Source organism: Astyanax mexicanus, chromosome 25, assembly GCF_023375975.1.
Source record: "Astyanax mexicanus isolate ESR-SI-001 chromosome 25, AstMex3_surface, whole genome shotgun sequence".
Taxonomy (NCBI): Eukaryota; Metazoa; Chordata; class Actinopteri; order Characiformes; family Acestrorhamphidae; genus Astyanax; species Astyanax mexicanus.
Genome location: NC_064432.1, coordinates 11627130 through 11650836, shown reverse-complemented (window position 1 = coordinate 11650836; position 23707 = coordinate 11627130). Strand labels below are relative to the sequence as shown.

At 34.6% G+C, this 23707-nt stretch overlaps 1 protein-coding gene across 11 annotated transcripts in view; it reads right to left on the bottom strand.

Moving 5' to 3' along the window:
• Positions 1–23707, bottom strand: part of LOC111189998 (NLR family CARD domain-containing protein 3-like) — a 189992-nt gene that overhangs the window by 46048 nt on the left and 120237 nt on the right. For 7 of the 11 annotated variants that reach the window (XM_049472361.1, XM_049472359.1, XM_022663742.2 and 4 more), the window contains exons 1-5: positions 11887–11953; positions 9276–9376; positions 1626–1722; positions 448–555; positions 200–313 (exon numbers count right to left, since the gene is read on the bottom strand). In XM_049472361.1, the coding sequence (XP_049328318.1) occupies positions 200–313; positions 448–555; positions 1626–1675 (272 nt within the window). In that variant the 5' untranslated portion in view covers positions 1676–1722; positions 9276–9376; positions 11887–11953. Of the gene's footprint in view, positions 1–199; positions 314–447; positions 556–1625; positions 1723–9275; positions 9377–11886; positions 11954–23707 lie in introns of those variants that run through there. The other 4 variants (XM_049472360.1, XM_049472358.1, XM_049472355.1 and 1 more) reach the window with 2 other exon arrangements.

Here is a 23707-nt window from a genome sequence, read left to right as displayed (position 1 = left end):
TATTGTTCAGGTCAGTCAGTCTAATCTAAACCCCGCCTCCCCATCCCACCCAGCTGTGTACACTGATCATTACACACAAAGAAACTCACATTGACCTCCTGTGTGTGTGTGTTTGTGTGTGTGTGCGCGTGTGTGTTATATGCTTTAAAAATATAAATTATAGTAAAAATCAATAAAAGGGTTTTGGTGTTTCACTCACTGTGGGTCAGAGGTCATATTTTCACTGCTGAAATTAGGACGATTTCTGATGGACGCGTCACTCTTCATAGAAACACAGCTGGGCTCTGGAGAAGCTCCTCTCTGGGTTTCAGTTCTGTTAACATTAAACACAGTGAAACTCCAGCATTTACACAGTGAAACTCCAACACACAGCACATCTTTAATAAAGATCGGGAACTGAAGAGCTTCACTCTCAGAACAGAACAGTAGTTTAGTGCAGTGATGTACCGAGACCCAGAGCTTCCTCCTCCACTGCTGAGATCAGGAGGTTTCTCCATGGCCGCGTCACTCTTCATAGACACTCCACTGGGGGCTGGAGATGCTGCTCTCTTCTCCCTGAAAACAGATCTTCATGATGATTCATGATGAGAGTAAAGTGTGGAGTAATGGTTTCCTTTACTAAAACTTATTCACAGGTTCCAGACTAACTTCTTCATAACCGTCCCAGAAGCGTCTTAAAGCTTTCTGTCAGCAGCTCCAAACTGAAAAATGCTATATATTTGTGTGTTTGTATGATGTCACAATGTCATCACCTGATTAGATCATATTTACTATACATATTTTTATAGATCTGTGACTAGTTAATAACATGTATTGGTAAGAGCTACACAATTACACAATTATACTGTATTATAAACTACAAGGCATATTTTTTCTCAAATGGAATTATACTGAACTCTAACAGCGATACAGATCAGAACAGAATAGAACAAGTCTTTCTGTAAAAAGTTTCATTCCACAGCTTTAATAACAAACCCAATCACTTCCATCTGATCTACATAAATGCAGCACATCAGGATTTCCTCATTTCTAATGCTAATGTAAACCCAGACAGCGTGTGGTAAAATCTGAGACAGATTTTCACAATGGATCTGGTTCAGAGTTCACTTTCACTACAGACAAATCTGATCCAGATTTTGAGAAAATTATCATATTTATGTTCAAAAATCTGAACCGGATCTGTTCAGGTTATTGGACCTCGCCAGCTGGAAACAACCCATCAACCAACCCCTATACCATAGCAACCACCATAGCAACAACATAAAATCACTACAGCAACCACCTAATACTGTTACTGTCCCAGAATTAAACATATTTACATTTTACACTATATATAAGTATATAAGGTATAATAAGTAGTAATATTAACTATTAGATATTAAAGGCAGATATTTACTTTAAACACTGATTAGAAACATATTATACTATAAGAATAACTGTCTGGATTGTAAAGCATTTCTTAGTGTTTAAATACAGCACAGGGTTCTGACTCTGGTCCAGGAGAACCTTTTTTCTCAATATTTTAAAACGGTAAAATATGCACATCACTGGTCAAGGATTAGAGCTGAAACCATTACAGTACAAAACTACTTTACAAATAAAACCCCATCACTTAATTTACTCACTTTAGGACAGGAGATTCTTCTCCACTGCTGGAGTTCTGATGGTCCATCATTTACTCTTCTTCATTCACACACAGCTGAACACTGCCGACACCGACCCCTGAGAACAAATCAGCCGTTAGAATAAAACCTTTATTCTTAGAATAATGACATTATCATCAGAACTGCATTAAACAATACCTGATAAACAAACAAAACAAATCAAACGGAGAACAATTCAAAACAGTGTGATTAACCCTCTAATTTAATTATTACTAGCAATATTACTACAATACACAACATTATACATATACACAGTGTTCTATTATTATGATTAGTAATATTATTATTATGTTATTGAATCAGAATATAAACATTATGTAAGTATAATATAAAACAGCAGGATTAAAGTGGACATAAAACATTTCAGTTTGTACAAGTTTTCTAAGGGATTAAATATGATGGAATGTATTTGGGGGGAAATTTTTATATAAAATGTTTACACACTAAATTATATATATATATATATATATATATATATATATATATATATATATATATATATATACCTACTTGTGACCATGGGGTTTAATAGCTAATAGTTGAACCTAATGAAGAATCACCGATTAATTGTATATACATATATATATATATATATAAATTATATTTGTACTATTCATATAGTGTTATTAAATATATGTTATATGTTGTTAAATAATTTTTGAATTTTGTGTCTGAAGGCCACTGTTTTTCTTTGTTTTTTTGTGTTATGGTGTTTCTTTGGCTGCCTTTTTATCCGCTTTTGTAAACTGGAGTATTATGAAGATTTTACCAATTTACTGAGTCACCTATGCTAATTATTGAGTCACCTATGCTATTTGTGTGTGTTGGATTATTGTGGAATTGACAGATTTATATTCTCTGCATTGAATTGTGTTTATCATGACCTTTAGTATTTGGGGCAAGTGGACTAGGTCATTGAGTATAAGTAGAACCATGCTGCCATCTACTGGGCCTTTTTGTAAACTACTCAGAAGGGCACATAATTGACCCAAAGTATTTTTTTTTTACGATTTGTGTAATTATGTATCACTTCTGCTTAATTTATTTGTAGTGAGCTTATTATTTGAGTGATTAATTTTTTGTTATTTTCTTAGTTTCGAGTTTTCTTGTTTTTTGGGGGGTCAGTGCCACTTATAATATTATTGTGCCTTGAGGCCCTTGGTCAATGGTAACTTACACTTGCTACTAAGAATTTTTTGAGAGTGTAATTGATATTACTGCCCCGGTATGATTTGTACTCATTATAAGTCTTATTTCTAGTTAACTGAGTGAGGTCCTCGTGGCCGGAGTGTAGTTTTACTGACCAAACTCGAGTACTTCAACACTACTTAAATACCACAGTCAATCAGACTGAGAGAAGGAACAGGAACAGACTGGTTGTGATCTACTCAGCTGTACTTAGACACTTCTGTGTAAATAAACTCAAGTCAACTCTGAACATCCAGATTCCTGATTCTGACTCCTGATAAAATATACAGGCTCTGATTTACAGAATCTTCCCTCTGATCATTTCTTTAGTCTGACTTTTATATCTTCTCAAATTCTGAACTGATGGATGGATGGATACTTTTATTGATCCTGAAGGAAATTTTGCAGCCAGTATCAGTTACACAACACAGTAGAAACAAACAGCAATAATAGAGGAGGTACAGTAAGAAAGCATATATTAATATTTGAAAAATTAACAAAACCTTATAATATATAAATAAAAAAATGCGAAAAGAAGAATATATACATGAATATCTTAATACAAAAACTACACAAAAGGTGTGAAAGTAAGGTAGTGCAGTTTCATTGGAGACGTATACATAGATTTATTTAACTCTATATGCACTTGACGAGCTCTCCCCTATGTGATTTAAGTTTACTAGGAGAATTAGGGATATTTCTGCATTAATCATGCTTACGTCTGATATATCAACACTGAGAGAGAAAAGGCTACGGCTATTTCCAGATCTATATCTGTAAACAACATTTCAAACCTCCATTTATCATCCTAGCAGTGGAGTCTACTTTTACAGCTGCAGAACTCTTACTGGATAATCGATGGATCACTTGTACACTGCACAGAAGAGCTTGGATCCTAACTCTACTGGACCTTACTTCCATGGATCTATCTACAGCCCAGATACATAGAGCTAAAACCAGAACTGTGAAGAGATGCAGCACACAGCTTTTAATAAAGTGAAATCACTTCTTTTACGAGTAAGAATTCTCCCTTCTATTACACCTACCAGCTGGAATGTACTTTCTTTTTCTTCTGTTGTTTTAATACAAATCTGTAAACAGGGCTGAGAATGAGGAGCTGTCTGTATTTTCCTTTTCTTTAGAAAGAAAAAACCTGTTGGAGCACATTTTACTCACATGACAAAGTCAACACCCTGGAGGGAAACATCTAATTAGATTCAACTGTAGCTCTTTATCATACAGAGATTAAAACAGATTTAAGAGGAAGCCAGTATGGTGTACAGACTGTTAGACACAGCTTATTTAAATGTTGAATACGACTTTACACTGTTTTCGGTGTCTAGATAACATAACAATTATAGTAAAATTAATTCATCAGGATTTTTCCTTGATATTGTGAAATGGGAATTTTATACAAAACATTAGCCACCACAGGATTCAATGCAGTGTCCATAGATTGGATAAGTGTGATTTATACAAATCCAAAGTCACATGTTCGGGTGAACAGATGCTGATTTTAAAAGAGGAGTCAGATAGGGAGACTCCCCTCTTCTTTTTGCTTTAATATCGAACATCTATCCTCATTAATAACACAGAATGAAAACATCAAAGTTATAAAAGATGAAGGATAAACACAAGATTTCACTTTATGCAGACGATGTATTGACATATATTAGTGATCCCTTATCTTCTGTCCCCACATTAATGACAAATTTACAATAATATGGAAAATATTCAGCCTATCTGATTAATCAATTAAAATTTGTGGCAATGATGTTGGTGAGGCATCACCCAGCACAATTAGAAATATTAAAATTTTACTGGAAAAAAGAGCTATATATACCCAGCTATAATTATAACCTCTGACCTATCCCAATAGTTTAATGCAAATGGATGAAATAAAAGCTGACCATATAAAATGGGAAGTGTTACATCTATTTTTAACAGGACGCGTGGAAACAATATAATTTAATATTTGTCCAAGACTGCTGTCTCTGCCCCCACGTCTACTTTTAAAATAATTAATAAATGGCTATCTAACTTTATGTGGCAAAATAAAAGACCTAGAATTAAATTTACAAGAATTCCATGCACAAAAGAAAATAGAGGCCTTGTTTTACCTAATCTGAAATACTACTGGGCAGCCCACCTGAGATTGATGGCTGCTTGGATAACTCAAGGGAAGGAGGCTATATAGGTTGGGATGGAACAGGATGACAGCCCAAATATATTTTAAATAGATTTTCTAGATCCATTTTTCTGACACATGGAGAAAAAAAAATAGTAATGAATGGGTAAAAAAAAGCTAAAAAATATGGTCTGTTGTGAGAAAGAATTTAAAACTCCCCTTACCAATATCAAAAATAAAAAAAATTACAAATATAAAAATATCATACAGACTTCCCTCCATCTAGAACAGATGCAGGATTTAAAAAGTGGGAAGAAAAGGGTTTAAATGCATTGGGCCAATTATTTAAAAAAAAGCAGATCTTATGTCCTTTGAACAGCTTAAGCATCAATATAACCTTTTAAATGCATGATTTCTTTAGTTACTTATAATTGAGACACTTTTTACAGACACAAAAAAAACATGGAACTACCTTTGTTCTGTAATATCAAATTTAGAATGCTTCTTCAGGTTAACAATAGAGACAACAATTAAAAAGCAATTTATATCACACATATATAAGACATAATAAAACGAATCAATAGATAATAGTGTAGATAGTAAAATAAAATGGGAACTGGAGACGAACATTAAGATTTCAGGTTAATACTGGAAATTATCAGGCAGTTTAGAAGGAATTTGAATGAAAAGTTAAGATGAGATATTTTAGGACTCCCCTGTTGTTTGGTGGGAAAACATATACATGTATTTGGGATTGCCCACAATTATTTGAATATTGGAAAAACATTACAAATGAAATAAAATGCCTAAATATAGAATATATTGTAGCAGGGCCGTGCTGAGAGACCTTCGGAGGGGCAGGTGCTCACTCTCATAACTCTCCTCCACTCGCCACAAAACCAGCAAGCTGATTGGCTGTTTCTCCTGAAAGGCGGGACTTTATCCCTGAACCGGCAGCATGATTGGTGTTAGGAGCTTTCCCCTTCACACAGCGGTCTTCAGATTAATACTGTTTTTTATTTGATATAATACAGGAAATTTACAGGAACATACTAATACGTGAAAACAGCAGGAAAGAGGGGTAAAATACGGTAGTTTCCCGGCCAAAACGGGTATGCCTTTCACACATACGCTTACAAAAATACAAAAGGGCACTTTGGGCAGTAAGAGCCAAAGGGGCAGGTGCTCCAGCCCCCTCCGACCCCCCAACCCAGTGGTGATTGCTCTAAGACTGCAAGGGAAGCTCAGCTTCCCCTAAAATGTAAAAAAATAAGTGATTAAATATATACTGTTGTGTACATGTCACTGATTAAATATGCGCTACAATGCGCTGAACTGAGTTCAGAATCAGCTTCTTATCACTGGTAACGCCGTGGCCCGGACGCTCAGCTTCTGCATGATGATTGGATGAACTGTCTGAGGCGGAGTCCCTTTTTGATTGACAACAAAATGAGCGAATCAGCAATCTTTTAGTGGAAAAATCCATTTGATAGTCTTCCTTACGAAGAAAAACTTAGAGTTAAACCGCAGGGCAGATCAACTGCTCAGATTAATTTGGTGTAAAAGGTGGGGAAAAGTAACAGGTATTTTCAGCTGTTCTGGTATGATAAAGTGAGCTGGCTGGAAGTGCTGTAACAATTAAAATGTACTGATGGCCATTCCTCTTGATGAAACTATCTCAGGACATAAATGAACAGGGACCAGTAGTAAGTATTGTGTTATTATTAAAAATAATTTAAATAATTTAAATTAATAAAGGGATTATTTAAGGAAACTAAAACTGTCCAAAACGGAAATAAATGTACCTGCATTTTGTCCTTTACCAACTTTAAAGATTTTGCGTAATGTTTTTTTTTACTGATCATTTTATGTTTATTCATGTCATAGCGTCTTTTTTTATGTAATTGTTCAATGTAAAGAATGGGTACCTTTTTGTTGTGTAGTGACAACTTGAAAATAATGCCTTTTGTTTACAAAAAAAAAACATCTCAGGAAGAGTAGAATTTACGTATAAATAAAACTACATATGTTAAGATGTAGGCCGAAATTGAGCTTCCCCTCCTTGAAAGACCAGCATCCGCCACTGCCCCAACCTCACCTCTGCATGTGCCTGTATAAAAGTGCACTATACTATAGGAATTATGACAGAGAAAGTAACAGATATTAATAGTAAGAATTCTTCTTTTGATGGCTGAGAAAATAAATACAGTCTCCTTGTTAATTTGCTAGTATTGACCCACCCCCTTGACTGGGCAGAGAAGAAGAAAAGAGGGGGTGTAAACTCAGAGTACAGCTTCGCTGTAAAGCGTGAAGCCGAAGCCCCCCTCACACGAAGATAAACATGAAGAAAAAGAATAAAATTAAAGAAGGAGGAAGATGGGGAGGAGGTGGGTGCGAGGTTGTTCAACGAGCAGGTAGAGAGGAAGTGACGGTTTGAATAGGGAAGAAAGTGGGAGGAGTGAGGGCCGGGAATCAACTCCCAAAACTAAGCTATAATACATAGCTACACAACCAGAACCCCCTTAATAAAACAATTGAGGTAAAAGGTTAAGAATGTATATTTACTGGACAACATAACTGCAAACCTATAGTTAAAAACAGACACATTTCTGACAAAATGGTGCCCAGTTTTTCTATATTTCTTCAGTTATTATACACATACTGTATGTATTTAGGTTTTCAGTACTTTTGGATATAGCTGTTTTTTTTGTTTGTTTTTTTTTTGGAGGGGATGCAAAAAAAGACATTGTTCCTCTATTGTCATTAAAGCCCAATTGTTATTTACTACTGCACTTGAAAGAAAATAAATTAATTAATAAAGTAAAAAAATGATCAGAGCTACCTCGAGACATTCTAATAAAGTATAAAAAAGCTTTAGTCTGATTGCCAGGACTAAACCACTCTACAGTATCATTACTGTCTCCCTCCCATAAGTACGGGGAAATGCCAGCATTTAAAGAAGAAATACGGTGTGAAATGGACTCGGATTGTAGTGAAACAAGATAATGAGTATCAAAAGTACGAACTTTTGTTGAATATTCCACCTCCATTCTTCCCCAGCATTCTGAAATACAGCGCTTCCCACCAGGCCACAATGCTAACATCTTACATCTATATGTATCAGTGGCGGATGCTGGTCTTTCAAGGAGGGAAAGCTCAATTTCGGCCTACATCTTAACATATGTAGTATTATTTATACAAAAATTCTACTCTCCCTGAGATTTTTTTTTTTGTAAACAAAAGGCATTATTTGCAAGTTTTCGCTACACAACAAAAAGGTACCCATTCTTTACATTGAACAATTACATAAAAAAAGACGCTATGACCTGAATAAACATAAAATGATCAGTACAAAAAACATTATGCAAAATCTTTAAAGTTGGTGAAGGACAAAATGCAGGTAAATTTAGTTCCTTTTTGGACAGTTTCAATTTCATTGAATAATCCCTTTATTAATTTAAATGATTTAAATTATTTTAATGATAACACAATACACAAAAAGAGTGATAGAAGTCAGAAAGAGTAACAGAAGTCAGTCTCCAAACACAAGCAGCTACAGAAAAGCACCAGAAATAGAAGCTGGATTTGTTCCTTGTCTTTTTTAATAAAGAAAATGCCGCTATAAGGATTAGGAAAGTCTCCGGTTCAACTCAGAACAGAATGAAAATACTCCCATCACGGTTTTTTCACTAAAAGATCGCTGATTCGCTTATTTCGCTCTCAATCAAAAAGGGACTCCGCCACAGACAGATCATCCAATCATCATGCAGAAGCTGAGCGTCCGGGCCGGCCGAGGCCAGCCCACTGCCCCATAGACCCCCAGAGACGCTGAGCGTCCGATGGGCGGGACAAAGCCCAGCATTTATCCAATGACTCGTCTCGTTTCGCCGCGCGCTTTGCTCCGCTATTGAACTCTGTGGACGCTCAGCGTCCGCACTGTTTAAAGCAGCGCTTTAGAAGCTGCGGGAATGAGTGAGAGGAAAGCCGCGGCGTTAACCAGTGATAAGAAGCTGATTCTGAACTCAGTTCAGCTCGTTGTAGCACATATTTAATCAGTGACATGTACACACAACAGTATATATTTAATCACTTATTTTTTTACATTTTAGGGAAAGCTGAGCTTTCCTTGCAGTCTTGGAGCAATCGCCACTGATATGTATGTATATAACTTCAGACCAGAGTAACATACAAACATATCATGTTATTATGTGTTAAAGACAGTTCACACCCTCACCATAACCATTAGTGAGTGTGAGTGTAGTGATGTGAGTGTGAGTGCAGTTGTGTGTACCGACCTCCTGTTCCTGTCTTTAATAAATCTAGGTAAGGGGTTGTTTTAACCCACCGGAGGATCCACCGATTGGGAGGAAAAGGGGCTCACTTTTCTCAGGGGAACCTGAAGAACAGAAAAAATTGACATTTTAGAACATGATCAATAATATAATAATACTTACGGGTAACAGCTGTTAGAAGTAACCTGGTTTAAACAGTAATACAGAACTGTGGTTTTGTTGTTATAATTTACCCTGCAAATAAGAATGGAGTCTTTGGGGGCTTCTGCTTTAAATGTGATTGTTCTTACCCTGTTCACCCGTATTTTATTTCTGTGCAAACAGTTTGAATAAAGATTACTTTAAAAAACATTCTTTTGTATTACTTAAACACTTTTAGTATGGTAACACTAAAAACATTAGCATTTTTAAGTTGAACAAATTTTAAATATGACTTTTTAGTTCAGACCACACCCCAGCAGATTCTCATTGGTCAGTTTAATCCAGGCTGGTCTGGGCTTGTTCTGTGGAAGGTGCTAGAAAACCTTTCTACTTTTCAAACAACATTATTTGTTTTTTTCTGCATTTTTTTGTATTTCCTTGGAAAAAAAAATACATTTTAGTGCTGTGGATTTTATTTTTATTATTTTATTATTTCCTGTTCTTCTGAGAAGATCATCCTACAGTTGACTCCATTAACCAAAGCACCATTTTCTTCTTTCAGCTCTTTTTACATTTAGGAATTTGTAAGATGTTTTCCATGTTCAAGATATATATATATATATATATATATATATATATATATATATATATATATATATATATATATATATATATATATATATTGCAGTTGAGGCTTATCTTAAGTTAGAAAATGCAATGTATTTTGTGTGAATTTTAGTGTTATATCATTGTGTAAACAGCTTTTGAGAATAACTCTGAGCAGGACAGTATCCAAACTAGACTAACTAGCTAACAGTGTTAATATTCTGCTGTTGCTGGTTTGTATTTTTAAATGTGTGTTTTTACCAAAAGTTGCATGTATTTCATTTTGCAAAATACCTAGATTCATGTTTTTGTTTGTTTAATTCATTAAATGCTACCACAGAACATGTTGAGAATGTATTAAGTTGAAAAAAATAATTTTGGTCATTTTTGATTTTGTGAACAACATTTGTTACTTACTTACTTTTTAATTAGCCAGATAATTTAAAATATATATAAAAAAACATTCTAATGAGAAAAAATACATATACTTTTTCTTTCTTGATCCTGAAATGTTTTTAAGCTTTCACAACAAATGTAAGTAAAAAAGTAAAAATAAATAAATAAATGTGGAGTTGAAATAACCGGGTAGAAAAGGTTACACTACAGCATAACTATTTTAGATTTTAGTTAATTAAACTCAACAGGTTACTTACAGGAATTTAGACTGAACTTAACTAAATTAAGTAAATTTAAGTAAAGTAAGTAAATTTCCTGTAGTGTGCATCACTGAGATCAATAACTAAAGACTCCAGTGAACTATAGCCATAATCCACATATCATATAAACCCCCAGAAAACAGGGGACAAGGTGATGGAGGTAGTGTTAGCCCTATTACGTGAGAATGATGAGCAATGGCTGATAGCAAACGGTCAAAACTGAGAAGTGTTGGATGAGCAGCAAGTGTGTATTTTAGGCTACATCATTTTATTTTATATATTTAGGTTAAAGCTGTGTTGAAAGGCTGCATAGTTTCAGTTTTGTAGCCTCTATGCTGTGGATCAATATGTTTTAAAAAAGCACTAAAACAAGTAAAATAACAGATTTTAAAACTGATAAATGATCAGTTAACTAAAAAAGTAAGTGTAAAAAATATAAAAGTAAAATTAGCAAAAGTTATGCCCACTCTGAATAAGAGACATAGTTGCATTGCATGAATTTTCTATTTTCTAAAGCAGCCCTGTTTGTAGCCTGATACAAATACATGTTGTAGCTGTTTAAAGAAGAAAGCACCTTATAGCTGTTATATCAGAGAAATTAAGAAAAGAAATATTAGACATACATATTCTAATATGTATGTTAGCAGATTACGAAGCAGATTACAGAAGAAGGGTCCAGAGTTCCAGCTGAGAGGTGGAAGAAGCTTGTTGATGGTTACAGGAAACAACTGATTTCATTGTTTGTTTGTTTTTTCAATCGGTGTGCAACCAAATATTATTTTGAGGGTGCCAAATAATTTTGTTTGGTCTATTTTTGAATTTTTGTGTAAAATTATATGTATATATTTTGGTGTTTTTTTTTTGTGTGTGTATTTACATTACTCCCAAAATAAATCATTTAAATTTCAGATACTGAACTGTTTCAACCAAACAAATAAACAAAAAGGATTTCCACCTAAACCCACTAACCAGTTCCTTCTTTTGGTGGAATTGAAATAATGAGCTTAATAAAAATCTGGCTAATTAAAAGCTAAACATCAGCTTCCTCCAAAACAAAGACATTATTGTTTTACACAGGGATTCTTTTACAAAATAGTAAAATTCAATCTACAGACTTCAACAAGACTGTGAGATCAAACTCACTGTGTAAGAAGAAACATATTTTTTATAGGAATGAGACCATTTAAAGTTAATCAAAATATTAATCTTACCTTTATATTTCTAGATTCTGCAGTAAAATCAGTCATCTGTGTCGAAACGCAGTGTCTCTTCATAAACTGAAAGTATTTCTGAGGTGTGTATCACATTAACTGGTTAGGCTTGTTTCAGATTGTCAGATTTAGAATGTTTTCAGGTGTGTCTCAGGTGTGTCTTCATATGAACACAAAACAACACAGCAGAGTCTCCATCTAGTGGGCAGTTATCAGAGAAATGTATATTAATGTTCAAGTATTCCTGAAAGGATAAAATATAACTCACATATGATGTTCCAAAAACATCCTGAAAACATGTAACATAATAATGATTTGCATCACAATGTAACATAACAAATATAAATAAAAATTATTATGAAACATTCTCAGTTTCACAAAAAGTAAGGTAAGTAACTTTCTTAATGCTTAAACACAATAAATAAATACATATAATAAAAACCATGATACAAAACCGGTACTTAATTACTTTGATTTCACACTGATGAATAATATTAAAATGTTAGTCCTTTTATATTTGAATCCTGGTTCCTTACAGTGTTTCTTCCTCCAGCTCTGAGTGAGGTTTTTTTTTACAGCCACTGTTGATCACCAGGGTTTTATGTTTTTTTTTTTTTTTGTTTTTTTTTTGTGAGTGTGTGTTTCTCTGTCCTGCTTCCCTATATATATATATATATATATATATATATATATATATATATATATATATATATATATATATATATATATCATTACTACACCCTTCTCAAAACCAGCAGAAGGGCCACGCAGACACAGGGGGCAGAAGCCATTTTAAAAAGCTTTGATTAGTTAGAACCACTGTCAGTCAGATAAGAGTCCCATAGCAACTGAGCAATGTGTGTGTGTGTGTGGTGTGCAGTGAGGCCCTTATATATAAATATAATTTTGGCAAAAAAAATTAAGTAAAGATCACTGGACTAAAGAAAAACATCTGCTACCCATAAAAAGTGGCACCTCTCATACTGGATTTACTCTGGACAAAATGTATTTGGCACAAGTAATTTACTTCACTACTTTGGAAAACTCCCCATTACTAAGTAAAAAATTAAATGCTGGGGAAAAAAAAACAAATAGTTTGAATAAAAAAAAAGAGTTTTGTTCTCCATGGCAGCGCAGCTGAACTTTTCACAGCAGTGTTTATTATGGTTAGCGGGAGAGACCCTGTGAAAATCAGCTGTGTAGCCTGGGGTCTGTGTGCGCGGCTTGGGGGAACCGGTGTTCTGTCGAATTATGCTACCCATCAATATGTGCTTCTTTACGGCATTGCACATGCGCCGGCCAACGTTCTTTTTGTATGTTTTCATGTTTTTTATTATATTTCCTTAAGCTTTTACTGGGAACATCTGAACATCTGAACATTAATAAAACATGTAAATAGCAGTTAAAGCATAGCAATGGTAAGTAAAACCTATTCCACTTGTTCTTAAAAAATGTTTTATGGGGTGGTCTGAACAAATACTGTCTGAAAGGTCCAAATTATTTAAATGAATAATTATTTAATTTATGGTTTGTACTTTTTTACATCAAATAATTAAAAGTAACTATGTAACTTTTACTCAAAGTAAATTTTAAATTGAGTCCTTTTTACTTTTACTCAAATAGATTTTTAGATGGGTACTTTTACTTAAGAAGAATTTTAGTAAAGATACTTTTACTTAATTACAATTTTTCAGTACTTTTTCCGCCTCTGGGTGTATAGTATTATATAACTTTGCCCTGTACAGTGATAGTTGTAAAAAGTCATGAAAAATGCTAAAAGTAAATACCCTGTCAGAGCAGTAGAAGGTGCTACCTGCAGGGACTGCACTTTAGTTCAGGTTGAAGGGCGGGGCTTCACACTGGGAAGGAGCTGCCAGAGAGAGCAGACAAACGCAACACTGGATCCTGATGCTCCCATACTACACTCTAGTGTCTGTTTGGTGGAACAGCTCACACTGTAAGCTGTACACAGAACATGGTTAATTTCCTTCACTCTCCCCATCAAACTTGACTTTCTCCCCAAGAGCTAAATAACAAACTTCCTAAAGCTGTTTCAGCTGTACTTACTACTTATTTATTTAGCTATACATTCACAGACACTGAACGTTTTCGATGTCACTACTTCTATAGGGCAAAAACTATGAATATGATATATTTAACTGAAACTTGTCTATACAACCAATAATTTATAAAGAAAAATCTTTAAAATTATCAGGGGTGCCCAGCCGTTTTTATTCCACTGTAACCATGTGAAATTGATTTGAGTTTTATGTATAATTAGAAACACACCTCAGGCATTACAACTGCAGTTATAATTGGAAATAAAAGCTTTGTCAGGGATTAACATAATGACTGGTTGAGCTCAGTTTCAGGGCCTGCAATAAATTGAGCTAATTTGACTCTGATGTTCTGAGCTGTACAGCTTTGTACAGTGTTGAGATAATTTAATTCAGATCATTGAGAAGTTAGACATTCCATAGTAATCAAACAAAATACATTCTAGGCTTTGTATAGAGACCATATATGAGCAGTTTAATTTTTTATAATAAAAAAAAGTCTCAACACATGCGCAGAACGGAATAAATCCGCGGGTCTGCATACAGACCCTTCTCCAAAGAACGTAGCACTACTTTCCCCTACTGGTGAGCCTAAAATTACACCACTATTCCACCATATATATATATTTGTTAATTATCCGGTAAAATAAGCTGTGTTTAGTTCTTCTTACTGGGAGAAAGGAGCGCTGCCTCCATCTAGTATCATTAAGATGTTCTGCATTTTATATAAATCATCTCTGGCGTGTTTGTGCTTCTAATAATGATATAAAACATTATGTGCTAAAGAACAGATCCTTCTATAAAACCTCTGCAGGTCGTATTATTTTTTAAAAATATTTTAAAGCAGTAGTTTATATTAGCGCTGCCCTCACGTGCTCTTTATGAGGCTTTGATTCAGCAGGAGATTCTCTCCTGTAAGATTCCTGTCAGCATTAGCTTGTTAGCAGCTAACAGAGTTAGCAGTGAATTAGCTCTGTTTAAACTGAGAAAAACACTAACAATGTATGGGTAAATTGATGGTAAATTTAGATTAAATTAGTATAATTAAAGACTGATTTTTTTGTCAAACGATAAGAAAAAGTTAAATTACTTCCTACTGTTGGCTAAGTTAGCTACTGAATGTACCCAAAGTTTCTGAGGAGAAAGAGCATTTATTTTCTGTTTTCTGTGACTAAAAAGGTTTTTAAACGGTTTGCAGGAACGAATTGCCACCACTCTAACAATTGTACAAACTACTATCTGTTTTAAGCTAATTCACCTCCATAAAATTTGAAAATTACCCTCAAATTTTACCTCAGTTTAAGATCCCAGTTTTATTGCTTGTTAGCGTTCACTAGCTAACAGTTTTTACGTTTATTTACATATTTCTTAAACTAAAGTTTAGTTTTTGTTATTTTTTCCAAACATTACTTACACCTTCACTGTTTCTTATAATTCATGTATTCTTTTCTCTACAGTCTCTCTCTGTCAGAAATAAAACATAAAATGGATAAAGATAATTATAATTCTGAATTTTATCTTGTGCTGTATAATGGATGTAATTGATTTAAAGCCTTTATAAGTTATTGAATAGATCAATTCTAGTTTTATTCTCCCAGATACCTGCATTTAATATCAAGAAGGAACTCCCCATCTACAGCAAGTCATCTAATATTTGGATATTTGAATTTATTTGAGTTTAATTTAAATAAAACCCCCAAATGTAGCCAATCAGCCAGTCTTGGTGAAAGTCTCTGTTCTAATTATGGTAAATACGGCCTGCAGAGGTTTTATAGAAGAATCTTTATCACATAATGTTTTATATCATTATTAGAAGCACAAACACGGCAGAGATTATTTATATAACATGCAGAACATCTGAATGACACTAGATGGTGGCAATGCTCTTTTCTTCCTGCAACGTACTTTAATTCTTTTGTTAAGTGTTAAAATATAATGGGAATATCATGCTCAATTTAGTATATTTTATAATAGCAGTTACTATAATAAATAATTATTTGCAAAAGAACAGGGTTTTTATGTATATGTTACACAGCTGAGAACTTTGTTAGGAAAAACATTTAGAAAATTAATTAATTTTAATATTAATTACACATGATTAAATTTAAATATGAATGTACTTTCTTAATTTTTGAACAATTACAAGAGATTCTTTTTTTACCATTTTAAAATTGTCCTGTTAAAAATATGTAGCATTGGTTCATATATTATATCTATCAGAAGCAGATTATATCTGCCCAATATCATTTATTTTACTCCAATATTCAATACACAGAGTGCATTATTAATATGATGGCATGTTGAATCAGATTTTTCAGAGGAATATACTGTTGCAGAAATGTGAACAGGGTGGATTTAACACACAACTGCTTCACAAGACTCAGTGCTGGGTAGCGTATATGAAGCATTAGGCTGGTGGATTAACACAACAGTTAAGATGTAATAAAAATGACTTTGTTTAGCTGTTTGATACATCTGAATTTGTATTTAAGTGGTGAATGAAATTATTTAGTGGCTGCTGGGTTTGAACAGAACAGAAGTATTGGGATAAATAAATAAGGATCATTATTCTGAATAAGTTTTATACAGGTCATCAGATACACACTGACATTCCAACAAAAGTGACTACTTTATTGTTATTATTTTTTTTATTATTATTTTTTAAGCTACAATAACTGCATTTATAATTATAATAATTCTAACACAAAAAATGATATTCAAACCCTGTTCAGATCAGCTCAGATCAGTTATACTGCTCTTCTTCTTCTTCTTCTTTTTCTGTTGAAGCAGTGAATTTACACTGCAGTGATATTTACAGAGCAGCAGGTGTTCTGATGAATTGTGCTCCCTTACCGAACTGTGCTACCCTAGTGTATATTTAAAGGTAAAAATACAAAAAAGCACCATATTAGAACATTCTCAGGAGTGTAGGTAGGATAACTGAATAGACCAAATCACTGTATCGGTGTGAAGTTAAGATAAAAGAGGTGATTCGTTTTTCTTTGTTTGTTTTTTTAATTGTTTATTATTATTATTTATTATTTGTTAAATTGACATTTACTTTTATGTAACACTTAAATAATGACAGTGAGCTCAGGCTGTTTAATGCAGTCATGGAAAACAGAATCATCATGAAAAACTCATGAAAACATTATAAAAGGTGAGTCAGAGCATGCGCAGTGCGGGGAGGAGCACTTTTGGACGGGTAGCAGAACTCGGCAGAACACTGGTCTGAAAACTGGGGGTTTAACAGCTGTGTGGGAGAAACGTCAGGCTCACATTCGGCCCTGTGATGTGATTGGCTGACAATAGCGAATAACGGACAATAGTCCCGCCCACCCATCGCCTATTCGCTCTGAGAGAATGAGGAGGCGGGGCTTAGAGAGAGACGGGTGAGACGCAGGTGAAGGAGGAAGTGAAAGTAAGTCCAATCTCCTCCATTGGAAGAGGACTGAAGTCTGGATTCACTCGGTAAGTTCAGAACTGGAGAGAATGTAGAACAAAACCGTGTAGCTTAAAGTCAGAACCGGTTCTAAGGGTTCCTCAGATCCAGAACCGGTTCTTTAAGCTCGGCTCAGTGTCCGATTACACTGGAAGAACCAGGATCAGCATGGAGATCTGAACCGGGCCAGGATCAGACCGGCTGGAGAACAATCAGCTCTAACAGATCAATAATGCTGTAAACTGAAGAGAAATGTGCAGATATAGATTGATATTTATTGATTACAGTGTAGTTTATGCTGTTTAAAGCGCATTACTGCTTAAAGTGGACTTTGATCTGTTACCGCGGTCACGCTATCTGCACTTAGAAAACGCTCGGTCGCGCTATCTACACTGAAAACTGGAGTGCGCGTCTAAACCGTGTCTTACTGTAGCCGCGTGCACAGCGCACCCGAAGGAGCAGAGACTAGCGCTTCTCGTGCAGAGAATAAAAATGGAACAGAAATTAGTGTAGCTAAATAAACATGAATTAACGAGATCTAAATCAGCAAATACACACCATTGGATACCAAACTTAGAAAAATGTCTATTCAGTTGTGCATAAATCACATTTCAGAGTCCTATAAAACCAGCCAATCAAATTGTTATCCAATGCCACCAAGAGGAGCCTTGAGGAACACATTCCATGCTATTAATGCCGTGAGAAATAAGTATTTTTACTGTATCATTTTGGAGTAATTGAATACCAAACTTAGGAAAAAAGTTTATTCGGTTGTGCATAAACCAGATTTTGGAATTCTATGAAACCAGCAAATCATATTGTTATCCAGTGCCACCAAGACTGTGCTTAAACCAGATTTTGGAGTTCTGTAAAACCAGCAAATCAAATTGTTATCCAATGCCACCAAGAAATCCTTGAGGAACACATTCCATGCTATTAATGCCATGAGAAATAAGTACTTTTACTGTATCATTTTGGAGTAATTGAATACCAAACTTTGGAAAAATGTCCATTTGCCTTTGCAAAAAAACAAATTTCCAAGTCCTATAAAACCAGCAAATCAAATTGTTATCCAATAAATCCAAGAGGGTCTTAAACACATTCCATACTATTAATGACATGGGTGTCAAGTGATATTACTGTATCATTTTGGAGTAATTGAATACCAAACTTAGGAAAAATGTCTATTCAGTTGTGCATAAACCACATTTCAGAGTCATGCAAAACCAGCTAATCAAATTATTATCAAATCACTCAATGAAAACCTTGAAGAACACATTCCATACTATTAATGACATGAGTAACAAGTGATATTACATTATCATTTTGGAGTTATTAAATATCAAATTTAGGAAAAATGTTGATTCGGTTGTGCATGAACCAAGTCCTATAAACTAGCAAATCAAATTGTTATCCAATGCCACTAAGACAGTCTGGAAGAACACATTCCATACTATTAATGGCTTGAGGTACAAGTGATCTTACTGTATCATTTTGTAGTAACTGAATACCAAACTAAGGTAAAATGTCTTTTTTCCTTTTCTTTTTGGCTGGTTTTATAAGACTCTGAAATGTTGTTTCTGCAAAAGCTAATCAAAATATATTCTAAGTTTGATATTCAAGTACTACAAAATGATACAGTTTTATTCATGTTTTACAGATTGTTACTCATGTCTTTAATAGTATGGAATGTGTTCTTTAAGATCGTCTTGTTAGGGATGTGAATATACATTTTTCCTAAGTTTGGTATGCAAGTACACCAGAATGATACAGTAATATGCTTTGTTACTCATGTTATTAATAGTATGGAATGTGTTCTTCAAGAATATCTTGGTGGCATTGAATAACAATTTGCTGGTTGTATAGGACTCTCTAATGTGGTTTTTGCACAACTGAATTACCACATTTTCTAAGTTTGGTATTCAATTGCTACAAAAGGATACAGTAAAATCACTTGTTACTCGTGTCATTAATAGTATGGAATGTGTTCTTCAAGACTGTCTTGGTGGCATTGGATAACAATTTCATTTGCTGCTTTTATAGGACTTTGAAATCTGCTTTATGCAAAAGCGAATAGACGTTTTTGGTATCCAATTACTCCAAAATGATACAGTAATATCACTTCTAACATATATCTGGGATACATGAAAATAAGATCTTTAAAAAAATGTGCTGTGATATGATAACAATTTGATTTGCTTATTGCTTACTCCAAACATTTCCTAAACGTTACACTGTTCTACAGATAAGCAGCAGTCTTTCTGGTGTATATTTGCTAATTAGATCACGTTTATTTAGCGTAAAACTAGTTTCTGTTCCATTTTCATTCTCTGCACGAGAAGCGCGAGTCTCTGCTCCTCCGGGTGCGCTGTGCACGCGGCTACACTAAAATACGGTTTAGACGCGCACTCCAGTTTTCAGTGTAGATAGCGCGACTGAGCGTTTTCTAAGCGCAGATGGCGTGACCGCGGTGATTTGTTGGATAGATAAAAAAACGGAACTGCTATAAAGGCGTGTTTATATGCAGTAGCGCTGTTCAACAGAGCAACGGAGCTCAAGGTCACGTTTTGTTTTGGTGTTTTAATCCTTTTATATTATACTTAAGTAACATAATAATAATAATAATAGAGCATATATATATATATATATATATATATATATATATATATATATATATATATATATATATATATGTTGTGTAATGTAGTAACATTACTAGTAATAATTATAGCAACAGTAATGTCTCTGTAATCTGTAGAATAATTTATATTGAGAGTAAATCACACTGTTATGTATCATTCTCTGTTTGTTTTGTTTTGTTAGTTTATCAGCTATTGTTTAATGCAGTTCTGATAATAATGTCATTATTTCTAAGAATAAAGGTTTTGTTTTAACGGCAGATCTGTTCTCAGGTGTTCAGCTGTGTGTGAATGAAGAAGAGTAAATGATGGATCATCAGAACTCCAGTAGTGGAGGAGGACCTCCTGTCCTAAAGTGAGTAAATTAAGTGATGGGTTTTATTTGTAAAGTAGTTTTTTTTTTTGTTTTTTTTTTATGTATTTTAATGGTTTCAGCTCTAATCCTGGGCCTGTGATCTGCATATTTTACAGTTTAAAATTATTGAGAAAACAGAGTTTCTCCTGAACCAGAGTCAGAACCCTGTGCTGTATTTAAACACAGAGAAACGCCCAGTTATTCCCATAGTAGAATGTGTTTGTTACGTGGTCCCTGTCTGTTCTCATGTTTCCGTGTTTATTTACCTTTTCTGTGCCTGTCTTCTGCTTGTGCCTGTGAGTGTGTCTCCCACGTGACCCGTGTTCCCTAGTGTTTCTTGCCCTCACCTGTGTTCAATTGTAACTCCGCCCCTTAGTCCCAGGTGTTTCCTGTTTGTGTGCTCCTCTATTTATAGTCCGTGTTCCCTTTCTCCCGTGTCGGTCCTTGTGCGTGTATTGTCTGTTATGGTTGCGTCTGTGGTTTCCCTATGCTCTCCGTGTTTCTTGTTTTCAGTTTAGTTCCAGTCCTTTATTTGTTTATTTTTGTCTTTTGTTATTTGTTAAATAAAAACCCTCGCATTTGCGTCCGCTCTCCTCGTCCTTCCTTGCTGCACCCTGACAGTGTTTCTAATCTGTATTTAAAGAAAATATTTGTCTTTAATATCTAATAGTTTATATTAATACTTATTATTCCGTATTCTAGTGTAAAATGTAAATTGTTTAATTCTGGGACAGTAACAGTATTAGATGATTGCTGTAGTGATTTTCTGTTGTTGCTATGGTTGGGTGCTATGCTATAGGGGTGGTTGCTGGGCTGTTTGCAGCTTGCGAGGTTCAATAACCAGAACAGAGCTGGTCCGGTTTAGGATGGTGGTTAGCGGATTTGGTCCATATTTTTGAACATAAATGTGACGGGTTTACATTAGCATTAGAAATGAGGAAATCCTGATGAGCTGCATTTATATAGATCAGATTGAAGTGATTGGGTTTGTTATTATAGCTGTGGAGTGAAGTATTTTTAAAGAAATACTTGTTCTATTCTATTCTGATATATATCTCTGTTAGAGTTCAGTATAATTCCAATGGAAGAAAATATACCTTGTAGTTAATAATACAGTATAATTGTGTAATTGTGTAGCTCTTACAAACAGCCATTTCAGTTTGATATATCTAATAACTGATGGACACAGTAGGATTTCAGGATTGAAATGAGGTTTATTGTACTAACAGAAAATGTGCAATATGCATTCAACCAAAGTTTGACAAAAGTATGGGCACCCTTATCATTTTATTCATTTGAATACTCCTATCTACTTTTTACTGTCTTACTGAAGCACAAAATTGGTTTGTTAACCTCATTGAGCTTTGAACTTCATAGCCAGGTGTATCCAATCATGAGAAAAAGGTGACCAATTGCAAGTTGTTCTCCTATTTGAATCTCCTTTAAAGAGTGGCATCATGGGCTCATCAAAACAACTCTCAAATGATCTAAAAACAAATATTGTTCAACATAGTTGTTCAGGGGAAGGATACAAAAAGTTGTCTCAGAGGTTTAACCTGTCAGTTTCCACTGTGAGGAACATAGTAAGGAAATGGAACACCACAGGGACAGAAGTGGCAGGCCAAGAAAAATATCAGAGAGGCAGAGAAGAAGAATGGTGAGAACAGTCAAGGACAATCCACAGACCACCTCCAAAGAGCTGCAGCATCATCTTGCTGCAGATGGAGTCACTGTGCATCGCTCAACAATACAGCGCACTTTGCACAAGGAGAAGCTGTATATGAGAGTGATGCGAAAGAAGCCATTTCTGCAAGCACACCTCAGGCGACTCTGTTTGTGGTGTATTGTTGACCGATGCACAGTAACACCATCTGCAGCAAGAAGCTGCTGCAGCTCTTTGGAGGTGGTCTGTGGATTGTCCTTGACTGTTCTCACCATTCTTCTTCTCTGCCTTTCTGATATTTTTCTTGGCCTGCCACTTCTGTACAATAAACCTCATTTCAATCTTGAAATATTACTGTGTCCATCAGTTATTAGATATGTCAAACTGAAATGGCTTTTGCAAACACCCAAATATTTAGAACTGAAAATGATTAAGATTAATAGGAGTGCCCAAACTTTTTCATATGACTGTACATGTTATTAACTAGTCACAGATCTATAAAAATATGTATAGTAAAAATGATCTAATCAGGTGATGACACTGTGACATTATAACAAACAGACAAATATATGCAACAGAGTTGTTAAAGAAATTAAAATATGCATATTTATTGGACGAGCGTTTTTCAGACAGAAAGCTTTAAGACGCTTCTGGGACGGTTATGAAGAAGTTAGTCTGGAACCTAAGTTTTAATAAAGGAACACATTACTCCACACTTTACTCTCATCATGGATCATCATGAAGATCTGTTTACAGGGAGAAGAGAGCAGCATCTCCAGTCCCCAGTGGAGTGTCTATGAAGAGTGACGCGTCCATGCTATTGCCTCCAGTGTTCAGCAGTGGAGGAGGAAGCTCTGGGTCTCGGTACATCACTGCACTAAACTACTGTTCTGTTCTGAGAGTGAAGCTCTTCAGTTCCTGATCTTTATTAAAGATGTGCTGTGTGTTGGAGTTTCACTGTGTTTAATGTTAACAGAACTGAAACCCAGAGAGGAGCTTCTCCAGAGCCCAGCTGTGTTTCTATGAAGAGTGACGCATCCATCGGATATCGTCCTGATTTCAGCAGTGAAGATATGACCTCTGACCCACAGTGAGTGAAACAACAAAACCCTTTTATTGATTTTCACTATAATTGATATTTTTAAAGCATATAACACACACACATACACACACACACAGGAGGTCAGTGTGAGTTTCTCTGTGTGTAATGATCAGTGTACACAGCTGGGTGTGATGGGGAGGTGGGGTTTAGATTAGACTGACCTGAACAATGAGAGTAAATTATAATATCAGCTACAGGTTGGAGAATTACACTTATATCGATATTAGGGGTGTGCGATACTGAAAAACTCAAATTTCCATAATTTTGTCTGTACTGATAATAAACAATATTTTGCATTATTCGAAAAAACATCTTTGGAAAAGTATTATATTGTAATCAGCTGCACTTCTTAAAGGATACTAATAATTGTTTACTAAATGGTAACAATATATTTAATATTTAATAATAATAAAAAAATAATAATAATAATAACTCACCAGTTCAAATATCGAACAGTGCATGCGTGTGGCCTACCAGTTATTCTTTTTTTTTTTTAATAATGAGTATTTTATAATGAAAATATGTTTATATTAATTATATCAATCAAATAAAAATGTATTGAA